General features: G+C 32.1%; 1 protein-coding gene across 2 annotated transcripts; it reads right to left on the minus strand.

Moving 5' to 3' along the window:
- Positions 1–3,927: 3,927 nt before the first annotated feature.
- Positions 3,928–15,000, minus strand: LOC101497262 (cysteine proteinase inhibitor-like). Of its 2 annotated transcripts, none has more exons than XM_073369078.1 (3): positions 14,810–15,000; positions 12,004–12,211; positions 3,928–4,228 (listed from the first exon to the last, which is right to left on the minus strand). In XM_073369078.1, exons 1-2 carry the CDS (start codon positions 14,909–14,911, stop codon positions 12,008–12,010), a joined length of 306 nt encoding a protein of 101 aa, XP_073225179.1. In that variant the 5' UTR covers positions 14,912–15,000; the 3' UTR covers positions 3,928–4,228; positions 12,004–12,007. The 2 variants fall into 2 exon arrangements, with proteins under 2 accessions (XP_073225179.1, XP_012574834.1); XM_012719380.3 differs by lacking the exon at positions 3,928–4,228 and adding an exon at positions 11,211–11,427 and having other exon boundaries at positions 14,810–14,996.
- Positions 15,001–16,046: the final 1,046 nt, after the last annotated feature.

The following is a 16,046-nucleotide window of genomic DNA, read 5'->3' on the forward strand; positions in this document are numbered from 1 at the left end:
CAACGTTGGAAAGTGTCAGGAGCATTGCATAGGCCAAAGGGCATCCTCCTATAGGCAAATGTGCCGAAAGGGTAAGTGAATGTGGTCATTTCTTGGTCCTCTGGTGCAATATGGATCTAAAAATAACCAGAAAAACCATCAAGAAAACAATAATGTGACTTACCAGCCAACCGTTCAAGCGTCTGATCAATGAATGGTAAAGGAAAATGATCTTTTCTAGTTTCCTGGTTTAGTCTCATGTAATCGATGCATACCCTCCAGCTGTTCTGGACTCGTGTGAGGATAAGTTCATTATTTTCATTTTTAACCATTGTGAGTCCAGTTTTCTTAGGGACTGCCTACACCAGACTTACTCATTGACTATCAGAGATGGAGTATATAATTTCTGCTTGCAAGAGTTTGGTCACTTCTTTTTTTTCAACATCCAAAATTAATGAGTTTAGTCACCTTTGGGGCTGCCTAACTGATTTTATCACATCCTCTAGTAGTATCCTATGCATACACATGGATGGGCAAATACTAGGAATATTAGCCAAGGTCCATTCGATTGCCTTCCTGTGTTTTCTCAAAATCTGCAACAACTTCTCTTACTGTTCATATTCAAGTTTTGCTGAAATAATCACAAATAGCTTGCCACTTCTTTCTAAATATGCATATTTTAAAATTTCAGGAAGTGTTTTAAGCTCTATAGTCGGTGGTTGTTCAATGGATGGTACAACACCAGTGGCTGAAGCTAAGTATGCAAAATCAATTATGTTAGTAGAAATATCAATATGGGCACAATGATTAACCTAGAAGGCAGCTTCAATCATAGCACACACAGAGCACAATTGAGTATTTGTACAAAATTCACAAGTATAAGTATCATCAAAAACAGACAATGAAGGAAAATTAGTAGCAAACATATCGGGGTAAGTGTCATCAATCAAATAAGCAAGCAATTCAATTTGAAAAATAGAATTCTATTCCATGGAGTGTTTCATAGCATCAAAGATGTTAAATTTTACAATGCTATCACCAAATTGCATGGATAGAGTTTCAACATGCACATCAATTTTTATTTTAGCAGTTTCCAAGAATGGTCTGTCTAAGATGATATGCGCCCTGTTGGACTTATTATCTCCCTCCATGTCCAAAATATAAAAATCTGCAGGAAATATTAATTCATTAACTCGAACAAAAACATCCTACACAAGTCCAGCAAGAAGAGCATTGCTCCTGTTCGCCAATTGAATGGTAACACTTGTAATCTATAAAGGTCCAAGAGCAAGAGAGTTAAAAATAGATGTAGGCATAACATTAATGGAAACTCCTAAATCTAACATAGCATTTTCAAATTGACTATTGTCTATGGTACATGAAATGGAAAAAGTTCCTGAATCTTTGCATTTATGAGGCATTTCAAATTGACTATTGCCCATGTTTACTCTTTCATTACCTCTTAACCTTCTCTATTTAATTGCTTCAAGGAGGGGAATGTTCACTTAGTCCTTCTTAAATGTATCCAGGATCTCCTTGTCCTTATCTTCCTCGTCCATTTTCTTAGTCTCCACTGCCCTTTTAAGGAAAAGGAAGTGGTATATTTTTCTCAACATCAACAATTTCAGGTATCAAAGTGTCTTCAACAACCTTGTTATTTTTCACTGCAGTTTCAGGTACCTTTGGTAGTACAACAGCTTTTCCATACCTCAATATAATTGTACTGACATTGGGAGCATTTGGATTTACTATTGACTGTGCAGGAAATTGGTTTGACCCTAAGTCTGCAATTGATTAATTAAAGTGGCTAGCTGGCCACTTTTTGTTTCCAAATTTTGAATGGTGGAATCTATTTTTTGTTGAAATTGGAGATTCTAGACAGAGACCTGCTTAACGAGGTCTTCTAATGAAGGTGCATTGTTTTACTGTTGTGGATTATTTTGATGTTGTTGTTGTATAGGTTGCTGTTGTGCAGATGAATTCCCCCATCTCAGGTTGAGATGGTTTCTCCAACCAGGATTGTACCTGTTAGATGACATATCACAGTTGCCTTGAGGATTGTATATATTTGTTGCATATGCTTGAGAAGCATCAGTAATTGGATCTTCTTGCAATCTAGGACATGAATTTGTATGATGCTCTAGAGAAGTGTAAATACCAAAGACCACTGCTTGAGTTTTACCTATTGCCAATTTTTTTTTTACTAAAGATGTGACCTCATCAAGTTTACCTTCTAAATTCTTGTGGGAAGAAGCTTGAATTTCATTCACACCCCTTGTCAACACTGTTGAATTGCTTCTAGTTGTAAACTGCTGAGAATTAATGGACATGTTCTCAATCAAAGCCTTTGCAGCTTCTGGGGTCTTATCGACAAGTGTTCCCCCACTAGCAGCATCCAAAATGCTTCTATCCATAGGTAGCAAGCCTTCATAAAAATACTGGATGAGCAATTGTTCAGAAATCTGGTGATGAGGACAGCTTGACACTAATTTCTTGAATCTCTCTCAATACTCATGCAATGATTTCCTGTCAATCTGCGTGATGCCACGTATTTCTTTTCTGATTGAAGCAGCTCGTGAGGCAGGGAATAATTTTTCTAGAAACAATATATTTATATCATTCCAACTTCTAACAGAACCTTGTTGGAGGTAGTATAACCAGTACTTGGCAGCATCTTTGAGTGAAAATGGGAAGACTCTCAGCTTAATGTGGTCTTTTGTGACTCCTTGAGGCTTCATGGTAGAACACACAACATGAAATTCCTTCAAGTGTTTGTGGGGATCCTCACCTGTAGCAAGTTGTCTTAAGGTTCTATTATTCGCATCAGCCATATTTTGCACCAAGTTGTCACTTTCACTATGTGACTCTGACTCGTTAACACTGGCAGCTCTATTAAGTCTACCACGTAAATGAAATATCCTATCTATTTCTTGTTCAAATGAATGAAGATTCACAGAACTAGCCCTAGTCATGCATCATCATAACAATGCAATGCAAAATAACAATTCTAAAAATTCCAACAATGTCCCTATTGCTAAAATTGAAGTGAAAAATCGAAAACCCTATCAAATAAAATCCAAAAGCTATAAACATACCACCAAAAAATTCTAAAAATCAAAAAAAGGCAACACAAACTTTTTTGGAATTTTTGGAGAATATGAAAAATTCAAAAAATTGAAAAAAAAAAAGGTCTAAACGAAGGAATTTGGAATTTTGACTGTCGTTACTCGTATAAGTCTTTTATACGGGAATCCTATTCCTTGATTTTTTCCTGATTTCTGGCGAAATTTCGGAGCAATCCGAGACAATAGCCTGAAAACAGGGTTAATATCAGTTAATATTGTTATTAGATAGTCCCCGACAACGCCGCCAATTTGATAAGTTGTCGCACACAGGTCAAATACAATTAATTAAATGGAAATAGAGGTAATAATTTGAATCGTTTCGCAAGGACTTCTGATATAATAATAATAATAACCAAATTGAAAGTTGAAATTAAAAAAAGTTTTTTTTAGATTTTTTATTTAACAGTAGGAAAAACAGTTAATCCACTTAATCGAGTTTCAGACCTATCACAGATTCTATCAATGAGTTTAATTTCTAATTCCTAATTCTATTCTTATTTGACAATAGAATTGATCAAACATGCGTAATCAATCCTATGTGAATTTGGTTTCTTTGATTGGATTAAGCATCACATTCATCAAAATATTACAATTAACAATCAAGCGTCGCAAAATTATAATTCAATTAAATTAGAAACCGAAACCAAATTCTGTCAAATAAATTTAATCGATCCTATTGAAATTCAATTTAAGCAATCAAAATATCAATATAATCAAATAAACAAGAATATAATCATGAATCGAAATTGACAGGGTAACCTGAATCTCAATGTGTTGATGAAACTCTGAACTCGTGGATTAATCTTATAAAATTAGCCTTCCATGAAATTAAAATAAAAACTTTTTATTTCTTGTAGCAATCTGAATAATTTTTCCGTTCGTAGAAAAGAAACAAAACTATCAATATATAGTACATGATATTGGGCTTTAGGGTTTAGGGTTTAAAAACAAATGACCGACTAATTAAAATTATTACAAAAGTTCAGATTACAAAATCTGCAATTTAGGCCCAATAAAGTTCGGAATTGGTTCTTTCTTCCAACACAAAAGTTGTAGCTCTGAGTTTTAGCTTTCCAACTTCTGCTCATAAGCTCCAATCTAATATCCAGAGCTCAAGTTATGACCTACAGAACGAAAAAAGAGTCAATATACAAATAATAAAATTAAAATGTAAATAATAAAATTATAATTAAAATTCGACCCAAAGTTTAGAAACAAGCTAAAAATATTAATATAAGCTATAAAGAGCTTTTAAAATACCAAACTAAAAAGGTAAAAACATGTGCCCAGATGCTATGATCAGGGACTTAGTGTCTTTTTGGTGGTCCTACTTATTTTATATTGGGATGACTATATCTATAACATATATTGTCAGTTGACTTTTGTTTGGTGGGTCCATTTTTTGACGTGGTAGTGGGGGGAATATTATTCTTGGAGCAGTACTTTTGTGCAGGTGTCTGTCGAGAATACGCTAGGGGTATGAGCGATGTATGATAGGTCTCATATCCCCGATGTATTTTTTATTTGTATACTTTGGATTATCGTCCCAAAAACTATTTTAGCTGGTTTGTATATATGATGAAATTATTCATGACATTTGTCGTTTGTGTTACGACTTGGTATTTTATTAATTTGTTTTTGAAAAAAAAAATGTACTTGCTCTGTTAAAAATCGAGGTGTTATACTGCTGCTTGCTTTTTGATATAAACTCCATGCTTATTCACACACTTTTCAAATTACTGCTCTATGAGGAATCTGTCAATCCTCTTGTTCGAGGCTCTAGAAGCTTGCTTCAGACCATATAAGGCTTTCTTCAATTTGTACACATGATCTTCTTTTCCCGTTTTCACATATCCAGGTGGCTGCTTCACATACACCTTTTCATCTAGTGATCCATTGAGGAAGGCTGATTTAACATCCAACTGATGCATAGACCGACCTTTGTAGCTAGCCATTGAGATTACCATCCTTACTATTTCAATTCTAGCTACTAGGGCAAATATCTTACATAGTCAAGCCCATATTTTTGCAAAAACCCCTTTGTTACAAGTTTGGCCTTGTACCTGGCAACCTGCCCATCAAGTTTCAATTTCAGTTTATAAACCCATTTCACATCAATTGGTCTCTTGTTCACTAGCAAGTCATCAGCTCCCATATCTTGTTCTTTTTAATGGCTTTGAGCTTCTCATCCATTGCAGTTATCCATCTAGGATTAGTCAATGCTTTTTCATCATTTGTTGGTTCTGATTCAGCAAGCAAGGCAAAATGAATTAATTCTCCATTTGCATTGATGGTTGAGTCAGATGTTACTTCATATGGCTGCAATATGACTGAAGGTTGCCTAGCTCTTGCAGATCTCCTCACAGGTTCAGAAGCTGGTATATTTGTTGCATCTGTTGGCTGGTCCTCAACTAGTTCAACTGCTAATGCACTGCTGGCTAGTCGGGTCGGTATGTTTGGGTTGATTGCATTCATTGTCCAGTCTCAACCTCTTGATTTATCCACTAGTATGTCCCTACTTATCGCCTCCTTGTTCTTGTTTGGATCATATAGCTTGTAAGACCCAACAACATCATAACCCAACAACACCATTTGTTCAGCCCTCTCATTAATATTCCTCCTGTTTTGAGTTGACACGTGCCTGAAGCACAATGAGCCAAATACTCGCAAATGATTCACAATTGGCTTTCTTCCAGTCCAGGCTTCTTCAGGTGTCCTTGTGCTCAGTCTCTTGGTTGGATACCTAATCAAAATGTACACTACAGTTGATATTGCTTCCCCCTAGAATTTATGAGGCATTTTCTTTCCCTTCAACATACTCCTGGCCATGTTCATTATGGTTCTGTTTCTCCTTTCAGCAGTGTCATTATGTTGGGGAATGTATGGTGCAGTCACTTCATGCAATATCCCTTCTTTTTCACAAAAATCATGGAATTCATGAGAATTATATTCTCCTCCTCCATATATCCTGATGATTTTCATACTAAAACCACTTTTTTTTTCAGTCATTCTCTTGAATTTTTTAAGTATCTGAAACACTTCATTCTTTCTCTTGATTAGATATATCCACATTTTCTTTGTAAAATCATCAATGAATGATACAAAGAAGCAATTACCTCATATTGGTATTTCTTCAAATAGACCACAAACATCAGAAAAAATTACCTCCTTCGTTCTTGAGGATCTAGTTGGTAATTTTGATTTAAATGAGTTCATATGCTGCTAGGCTTAACAACATTCTTCACATATCTCCTTTGGCACTTGAATTTCTAGAATTCCTATCACCATATCACTGCTCTACAGCATTTGAAGACTTCTAAAATTCAGATGTCCAAACTCTGGTGCCACAACCAGTCTTCCCTCCTAATTTCTGCAGCAAAACATTGATTTTTATTAATCTGGATCTCAATCTTGAAGGTTCTATTCTTGGACGGTGGTGCCTTCAAGATAAGCCTCTTTGCACTATCAAACATCTTCATTTGTCCATTCTCCATATTCATAAAGTATCCTTTCTCCAGCAATTATCCAAGGCTTAGCAGATTGTTCTTTACATTTGGCACATACAACACAACACATATGAAAGATTGTTTGTCATCCCTTCTTTGAATGAATATCTTGCCAACTCCTTCAGATGTTACTATGTTGTTTTCTGAAATTTGATTTCCCTTTTCACCTTCTCATCCATGCTTACAAACCAATATTTATGGTCAGTCATGTGATTTGAGCACCCTGTGTTAAGATACCACAATCTTGGACAGTCGTCCTTCATGCTTGTACAAGCCATCAGTAACACTTCAAGTAAGTCAGAACTGACTGCCTGGGCCAGTTGAGCTTCACCATCATCTCTTTGTACTTTCTTGGATCTGCATTCATCTGCAAAATACCCATATTTTTTACAATTATAACATTGGGTCATCCTTTTGTCAAACTACTTCTTGCGAGATGGTTTCTTACTTTTATTATCATTGTTTTGCTGACTTCTTGAACCTCCAGCCTCCTCATCTTGATCCTATTTTTTGTGCCATTTTGACTTGCCCTTCCACTTCTTGTTTTTTACTCCATCTTGATTGGGCTTCTTGTTGATCTGAGCTTGTAGTGCCTGTGTTTGTGTGTGTGCCTCATCTCTTTCTTTAACCCTTAATTCATGAGCTTCTAGGGAGCTTTACAGATCTTCCAACTTCATTGTATCAAGATTCTTTGATTCTTCAATTGCCACCACTATGTGATCGTATTTTTGTGTTAGTGACCTCAGAATCTTTTCAATGATCACCATATCAATCATCACTTCTCCATTGGCTTTCATCTGATTAGTGATTGTATGCACTCATTGAAATAGTCAGTTACATTCTCATTATTCTCCATTTGTAGTAACTCATACTTTCTTCTTAGCATTTGAAGTTTGATCTTCTTGGTTTTTTCACCACTTGTGTAATACTTCACCAAGATATCTCATGCCTCTTTTGATGTAGATACATGTGAGATCCTTTCAAAATTGTTTGAATCCACACTTTGTTGGATGTAAAACAATGTCTTGCAATCTTTTAAAGTTGTTTGTTGTCTTTTTGTAGGATTCACTCCTAGCTGTTCATAACCTTCTTGGGCAATCTCAAACACTTCTTGAGCTCTCAACAACGACTTCATTGATGCATTCCATCTCTCATAGTTCCTCCCATCCAGAATTGGCAGATTCGATGGAAATCCTCATCCATTCATGTCTTCTTTCTTTCTTTCACTCACACTTGTGTTTCCCAATTTTTGATTCCCCCTCACACTTGCACTCTTGTTTCCTAAGGTTTAGAACTCAAGCTCTTTATGTCAATTGTTAGAACAGGTATTATATTTGAGAGGAATTGAAATTGAGAAGAAAACAGAAAGTTCAAAAAAACGGAGATCGATTATCAATCTTGACAGTCTGGAGAATGATCAGTCAAGCGTTACAGATTGTTCTTGGTTTTGAAGGCTTTTATAGAAGCAGTTATAAACTGAATCAGTTACAACAAACTTAACAAACTTCTAACCATATTCTAACTTCTAACCATATTACAACTTCTAACCATATTACAACTTCTAACCATATTACAAATCAATTTGAATTACATTTAACAATCATATCTAATATTACATACCATTATTATCTCAATCATTATTCTTGTCCATTAACTTCTTAATCTTAACAAATATAATTAACCTAATAGATTAATTTGTTTTTATTAATCGATTAATATTGCAAAATTAATCAAACATGATAAATATTATATAAAGACATCGTGCAATCAAGTGTTCAACATATTAAAGTAATGAAAACCTAGAAAGAGCTAATTAGGAAGAAAAATAAATAATATTTAGAGTCAAATTTATAATAATTTATAGCTTTAGTTGTATTTAATTGCAAATGTAATAATTTTTAGTTTAAAGTTTAGATTTTTGTTTTTGACGTTGTATATTGCTCCACGTTTACTAATGTCAGATCATGTGGGTCTTTCATTTTTGTGTCTAGTCCAACCTTGCTAGTACTTATGTTTAGGTGTAAATACTTGTGTTGTAGTTCATTTGGGAAAGTTTTTATTAATGTAAAATTTCAACCATTAATTGAAAAGAGAGAACTTGTATTGTTTCTCAACGTTCTTCCATGAACCATTTCAAGATCCTAATCAAGAACATACTTTTATTATAAAAAAAATAAAATAAAAACAAAAACTTCTTTACTCTTGTGGTGGTTCATCACTAGATCTTTTTATTCATCATGAATGTGACGAAAACTACTAGTTTGTTCAAGAAATTTACACTAAGTACAAGATCCGGTATTGTGCATCCATTTGAATCCACATCAAGTGGTATTAGAGCCTGCACCTGATTAATCTAGTATAGAGCAACAAAAACACTCTAATGGATCAAATATTCCTACTTTGATTTTGAAATCCCGACTATATGGGTTGTATGTGATTAATAAGGAAAAAAAATGAATTATTGTTCTAATAAGAGAGTTATTCGAATTTGAGAGTTTAAGAAAATTATTAAGTTGTTACGAAATGTAGGGTATGCCTCCATTATGTTGAGAGTCATGAAATTAGGTTACTATTATACTTGGGTTAGAATTCAATATTGGAGTTAGGTCAACTATTACATAAAGATTGAGATGATCGATTAGTCTAATGATCTATATGATTAGTTTGATAAATAATGAATTGAAGTGATAAAATGTTACAATCTAATTGATAAGTTTATCAATAATGATAATTTTTAAGTGCTTAATAGAATTAGAGGCCGGCCAATTAAGAGAGGTAATAATGAATTTGGGCTGGACTGATCCATTGGCCGTGACGCCAGCCCAAATTCAAGATCTCAATGTATATTAACAATTGTTTGTAATTTAAAAATCATTAATAAAATAATATTTAAATATGTTAACTTGACAAAAAGAAAGGCATTAGATAAAACTAAAGTATATCACATAAATTATTAATTTGGTTCAACTAAATAAATAAAACTTCAATTTTTATTAACATTTAGTGTTAATATAAACAAAAATAACATACATCCAATCATATAATATACATCCAATCATATTTTAAATGTCATAAAAAATTGAAGAACAAATAAAAAAAATGAATGAATCAGAATCCATTAGCCTACAGGCCCATAGTACACGGGCCAGCATTAAAAATTTACACCCCAATTACAAGTGGCACTGTTTTGATCCGATCCATTTATGTAACAGCCCAATTACAAGTGGTACTGTTTTGATCTGACCCATTTATGTGACGGACTTGACAGATCATTGCGGGCTGAACTGAACCAGTCCATTTAACAACTCTATTGTTAGACATATTGTAACACTTATTACATTTGAGAGTCTTTCATAACTAGGGGTGGAAATAAGTCAGACCAGACTTTCAAATGCATGAGTTTGACCTACGATTAATTTTTTAAGCTTATGATCTATCATAGACTTTTTTTTTTGTCTGACCTGACCTTTTTAAAAGTCTGATCTAATCTGAAAACCTATTTAATAGTCTTATTCACATTAAAACATTTAAATGTTATATTTTATAATTTTTTAAATAGGCTAAACTAAGTCTTTATATAAAAGAAAAACTAATAAAATTATAATCAAATCTAATAAAAGAATAACTAACAAAAGTATGTCTGCAACAACCTTAAAAAGAAAAAGATAAAAAATAACATAATCTATAATTAGTCTATATACACATATCAAACTATATGTTTTATCCATATTAATTTACATAATGCTCTACTTATACTATAAGATGTTGTTCACATACCAATACCAATACCAATACCAATATATATATATATATATATATATATATATATTAAATAAAAAATAATTTTTCTAATAAAATTATTTTAAAAAAAATCTAAAATAAACACTATTTAAATTCTAAAAAATGATTTTTAAATTCAAAGAATAGATTTTTTTTTTTTCTGAAACAAACGCACTTATTATTATCTCTCAAACAAACTCAGACATATTCAATAATAATATAATTAATATTATTATCAACTTTAAAACACTTCTAACGGAATTGCACCTATTTTATGCATTCTTTTAATTATTTTTTTTTATAAATTTGCATATATTATTTTGATTTAAGATTTTTTTTTATTTATAAAACTTAAAATTAGAACAACTTCAATCGAGTTTCTAGAAGATTTTTAAGAGATTTTACAAAGACTACCTTTACTAAAAGAATACAAAGATAAAAAGAAAAAAAAGTTAAGATTTTGAATTAATAAATATTGAAATCTTACATAATATAATAATTATATAATAATATGAACGATTCAACTTGAAAAGAACGGACTAAAAAAATGAGGGAAAGAATATGGAACGATTACCGAATATAGAACAATTATTGAGTGATTGCTTAATTGATAGATTTTAAAATAAAAAATAACATTATTAATAAAATTAAAGTTTTATCAATTTTGATTTCAGACGCTATTATTTTAATATTAAGAAGTGTCATGTTATCATTATTATTATTATTTTAAAAAGAAGTATTATTGTCGGTGAAGTTGTGGAAGTCGGATGTGGTCGTTACTATTACTGAATTATCCACTCTTAACGATCTAATGTTAAAATTAATAAGAACAGTAGTATATTTTTATTAGTGTTTTGTTTTTTTAATGTAATAGTAGATGATTTATTATGAAAACTAAAATTCCATCATTATTACAAGTACTAAATCCTGAAAGCAAGAGTTGGATCTATTTCATACATATCCTGGTTTTAAATTATCCTTAGGCGTCTCACCTTCGAGCCAAGCTAGGAACATGACTTTTATTAATTATTATTAACCTGAAAAATCAAGGAAGACATCTTTACTGATCAGTAAACCCAAGTTCACTAGACGAATTAATACTATCAGAACATGAAAAATGAGAAATAACTTCAAAAGTATCTTCCTTTCCTTACTAACAAAAATTTTAGGAAATGAAAATAAGAAACGTTTTCGAAATGGAAAATGCATTTTGAATTAATACAACTACAGTCTCTTTTTGAAAGTTCTATGGTATTATTCACATAAAGGGCTGGCCCAAGGCTATAGCCACCAAAGCTAGGCGTTAACTAGGCCTAAAAAGGTCATTACCAAACCATAAGCACACTGATCAAACTATGGTATATTGTCACTCATCAAACTCATAACACACTAACTAATAATAAATAAGGACATTACTAAACCAGAAACTGATCTAAGACATCAAGTTCTAGTTCTTTTTACCGCATTTCTCCCCATATTCATTCTAAACTCATATTTTCATTAATGTTTAGTATGCCTAAGAAAACTAATAAGTAATATATAAGAATTGCAATCATCATAATTTGACAAGCACTTTATAAATCAGACAGGAGCAATTGTTTGTAATGAAATACCTAGTTAAGCACTTGACTCCGCAGATGCATCTTCAACAAGCTTGAACTCCTGCACCTCCTTGAAGTTCATCCAAGACTTTTCCCAAACCTTGACTTCATAAACCTTTTTATTCACCCCATCTTTTGCCTCAAGAGTGATGTGATGCAAGGTTCCAGAAACCACTTGCTGTTTTGCACTTATCACCCTTTCAAATTCCAGAAGAGAATTCTGCATGACCATTACCAACTCAATAAAAAGGATTAACAACAACAAAAACAAAACTAAAAAGAATTGCATTAAAATCATCATACTACAAAAAGGAAAAACAGACAACTTTTTTTGTTTTTAGAATTACAAATTGAGTAAATAGTCGCGCTACTCTTACTAAGATACAGTCTCGGTCATTTAATACCGAAAGAATTAAGTTACATTCAAGGTAACTTAGTATGGATATAGAAGTCAAATTTGATGTAAAATGTGTATGAAATTTATGATGTGAGGACTAAGTTGACCGCAGAAATAAATATGTAGGAACCTCAATGTTCTGGCTTAATGGGTGCCTTCAAGTTCTAAAGTTCAACAGCTGCATGCATAGTTATTCGATTTATACTAAAAAAATCGCAACCAGTTATTTTAGTCCCTAAATGAGACGCAGTGGTATTATAGTCTTTGAATGTATCGAAACATACAAAGTATCATTGAGTGTGTCTTCTATTAATAATTTTATAAACTTAACTAACAAACAAAATACATATTCAAAGACCATAGAAGACATACTTAAGGACCAAATTGGCTAGTAAAAGAAACATTCAAAGATACTTCTGTAACTTTGATACGTTTAGTGACTATAGTGACACCAACATACTCAAGGACCTAAATGGTTGTTTGCTCCAAAAAACTATAATTTCAAAAATCAATACTCCATTATCATAAGACACACTTACATCATTCACGTGTATTAAACGAAGTAGTTATAGCAATAAATTTGTCAACAAATATGGTATTTGTCAATAATTATTTATATAATTATTGATATCATAAGAGAGACAAAATGAATTTACGTTTTTCAATTGTAAATTAAATAGGGCATTTTTATAAACAAATTATTAATGCATGTGAAATTTTGAAAAAAAATCGGATGGTGGATCAAACTCTTACAAACGAATTGAGCCCGACTCAAGCAAATGCTGACAATGAGGAGAAGCCCAAACTTAAAACCAAGCTCCCAATCTGGTAGTCTGATTACCAATAGGCCCAAGATAGGAAATGTAGTAATTAATTAATGTTGAGTCGTCCTCGTCCCTAAATGAAGTTTTTTACAAAATCTGTTTTTAGATTCCTTTATTTTAACTATAATCCTTGTAGAAACTGATTATTCTTTGATTTTCCTTCTTAATTTCAAGAGTGTAGACTAGTGTAACAAGCTAAGTACCACCCTGCATTGGTGCTTTCATACCATTTACCATGCCTCCTCGTGTTGACAAATCCAACCGACCTTCTAATGAATTGGTGTATAAATGTCTGGCCCAAATGCATGATATGTAGCTCTTTGAGCATGAGTGCAGCACCATGCCCACCGAGTTCTAACGCCAGAATCTGAATGAGAACACAGGCTAATGCGCATAGACACGATCATACCTTCCAGGAAGGTGATTGGGTGTGGTTATGCCTTCAACCCTACCACCAGAGCTCAATTTGTGGCTAAGGATCCCAAAGTAGTTTAAAACATTTTTATGTTCAAACCCTATGTGGGCGAGCTAGCATCTGAAATTCCTCTGAAAGATGCAACGGTTATAGGGACGAGGATTACACTCACTTTGGCTCACATTTTGAGAGGGCGCACGTTGCAAGACACAAAGGGGTTACGCAAGCAGCTTCTTGGAGGGCATCCCATGCTTGAAGCCATATGGGAAGATGAAGAGGTTTCTGTAGATGACTTCCCAAACTACAACTTGAGGACAAGGTTGTCTTTGAAGGAATAGGCAATGATACAGGTCAAACCCTTAAAAACGAATTGGCCCAAGTCAAGCAAATGCAGGAATTGAGGAGAAGCCCCAACGTAAAAACAAACACCCAATCTGGTGGTCTGATTACCAATAGGCTCAAATTAGGAAATGCGGTCACTATTGTTGAGTCATCATAGAATAGATTGCTTCTAAAAAGTCTGTAATTAAATCCCTTTTCCTAACTACAATCCATAAATGTAAGAACCGAATTGAATATATAAAACCAATTCTATAAATGACGAATAAACATTTATATAGCACCGACATTTCTGATCGAGGGCATGTCTAGTGTAAGACACCGACACATGCAACTAACAATCTTCAATTACTTCATTTTCTCAAAATTTTACCGGGTGTCTAGTGTCAATATCGTATCCAGTGTATGTGTCTGATTCGGTGTTTCATAAATAAACATGAAGAAATTTATCCAAACTTCCTTTCCTCTTATGCTCTGATTTTCCTTCTTAAGTGTAGCCTACTCTAACAAGGCTAATTACCACCCTAACAGAATCTATATATTAAGGAACAACAAAATCTCAAGAGCTAAAAAGCAGAGATACTAACACAAACAAATGAGAAAATGAATTAATCGAATATAATCAAGACCAAAGAGTGAGTTTTATAATAAAGGAAAGGGAGTAATTTGCAAGCTAGAGGATCGAAATCAACAACATGCGTATTTAGGAACAAATGTAAACCAGGCCAAAATCGACAATCGACCTCATCCAACAAGAAATTGACATAAAACAAAGGAATTCGTCGTAAAACAAACGAAACAACTAACATTTAAAGGAAAAACAAACAAACAAAAGAAATAAACCTGTTTTTTGTTGTGTTCCTCAACAGCATAGCGGGCGAGACTATCGATCTCAAGGCTGTTCTGGTTTCCTGGCACATCGCGAACTCCACCAAGTGTTGTCATTATATTATTCTTTCTTCTTTCGATAATAAGCTTGCTTTCTCTCTTCTCTTACACGTTATGATGTTGTGGGAGAGAGTGCCATGGTGCATCTCCTTTTATGCAGTTTATTAAATTTAATTTAGCCTTTAATTTAGAATGAAATGAAAAATTAAAAATGAAAAATCAATTCAATGTCGGTAACGATAGCGAATTCGAATCCTATTCAGAATTTTTCTTAACGCGTAATTTGTTACAATAACGTGTTCACTTTATTATTATTTTTGTATAACGCAAATCTAAGTAAAAGATGAGAGTTGTAATCATCTCAATTTAAATTTTTTTTTTAAGGTTCAATTTAATTTTTTTTAAGGTTCAATTAATTTTTTATGTTATAGATTATTATTTTATTGAACTGGATGTTTTTTAATTATATAAATCATGCAAATAAAATTTTACATAAATTTAAGATAATTTGATATGTTATTGAAAATTGTAAATAGAATAAATAGCGTATGGATTTTTTAACATAATTTTAGTTAACGTTTTAATTTTTAATTTAGTCTTTTATTTTAATTTTAAGTGATGATTTGATCTTTTATGTTTTAAAATGTTAACAATATTATTTTCTTTTTTACTAAAATTCAAAAAAATCATCAAAATTTTCAAACAAAACCAAAAAATTTAATTATCATCTTAAATATAATACATATTTCATCAAATTCATAACTTAAATCTTTAAATAAACTCATATTTTTATTCTTTATTTGATTAGTTTGATGTTATTGGAGATGAAAATATGAGTTTATTTGAATATTTGAGTTATGCATTTGATGAAATTTGCATTATATCGAAGATAATTATTAATTTTATGGATTTTTGTTTAAAAATTTTAATGAATTGTTGTAAAAAAAAAGATAATATTATTGATATTTTAAAATATAAAATATTAAATTGTCACTTAAAATTAAAATAAATGATTAAATAAAAAATATAAAGAACTAAAACGTTAACTGAAATTAAATTAAGTAATTGCATGTGTTATTTAGCCTTGAAAATATTAACGGTATTTTATTTAACTACATAAAATATTAATTTTGATTTATTTTAATTATATATTAAATAATTTTAGATTTATATAGAATTTATGTGTATAATT

Source organism: Cicer arietinum, chromosome 5, assembly GCF_000331145.2.
Source record: "Cicer arietinum cultivar CDC Frontier isolate Library 1 chromosome 5, Cicar.CDCFrontier_v2.0, whole genome shotgun sequence".
NCBI lineage: Eukaryota > Viridiplantae > Streptophyta > Magnoliopsida > Fabales > Fabaceae > Cicer > Cicer arietinum.

Excerpts from the sequence above, each read along its gene's own strand:
- LOC101497262 (XM_073369078.1), bottom strand. The coding sequence starts at position 14,911 with ATGACAACACTTGGTGGAGTTCGCGATGTGCCAGGAAACCAGAACAGC. Across the intron at positions 12,212-14,809 it reads AGGAACACAACAAAAAACAG|AATTCTCTTCTGGAATTTGA; the intron begins GTTTATTTCTTT and ends ATGGTCATGCAG.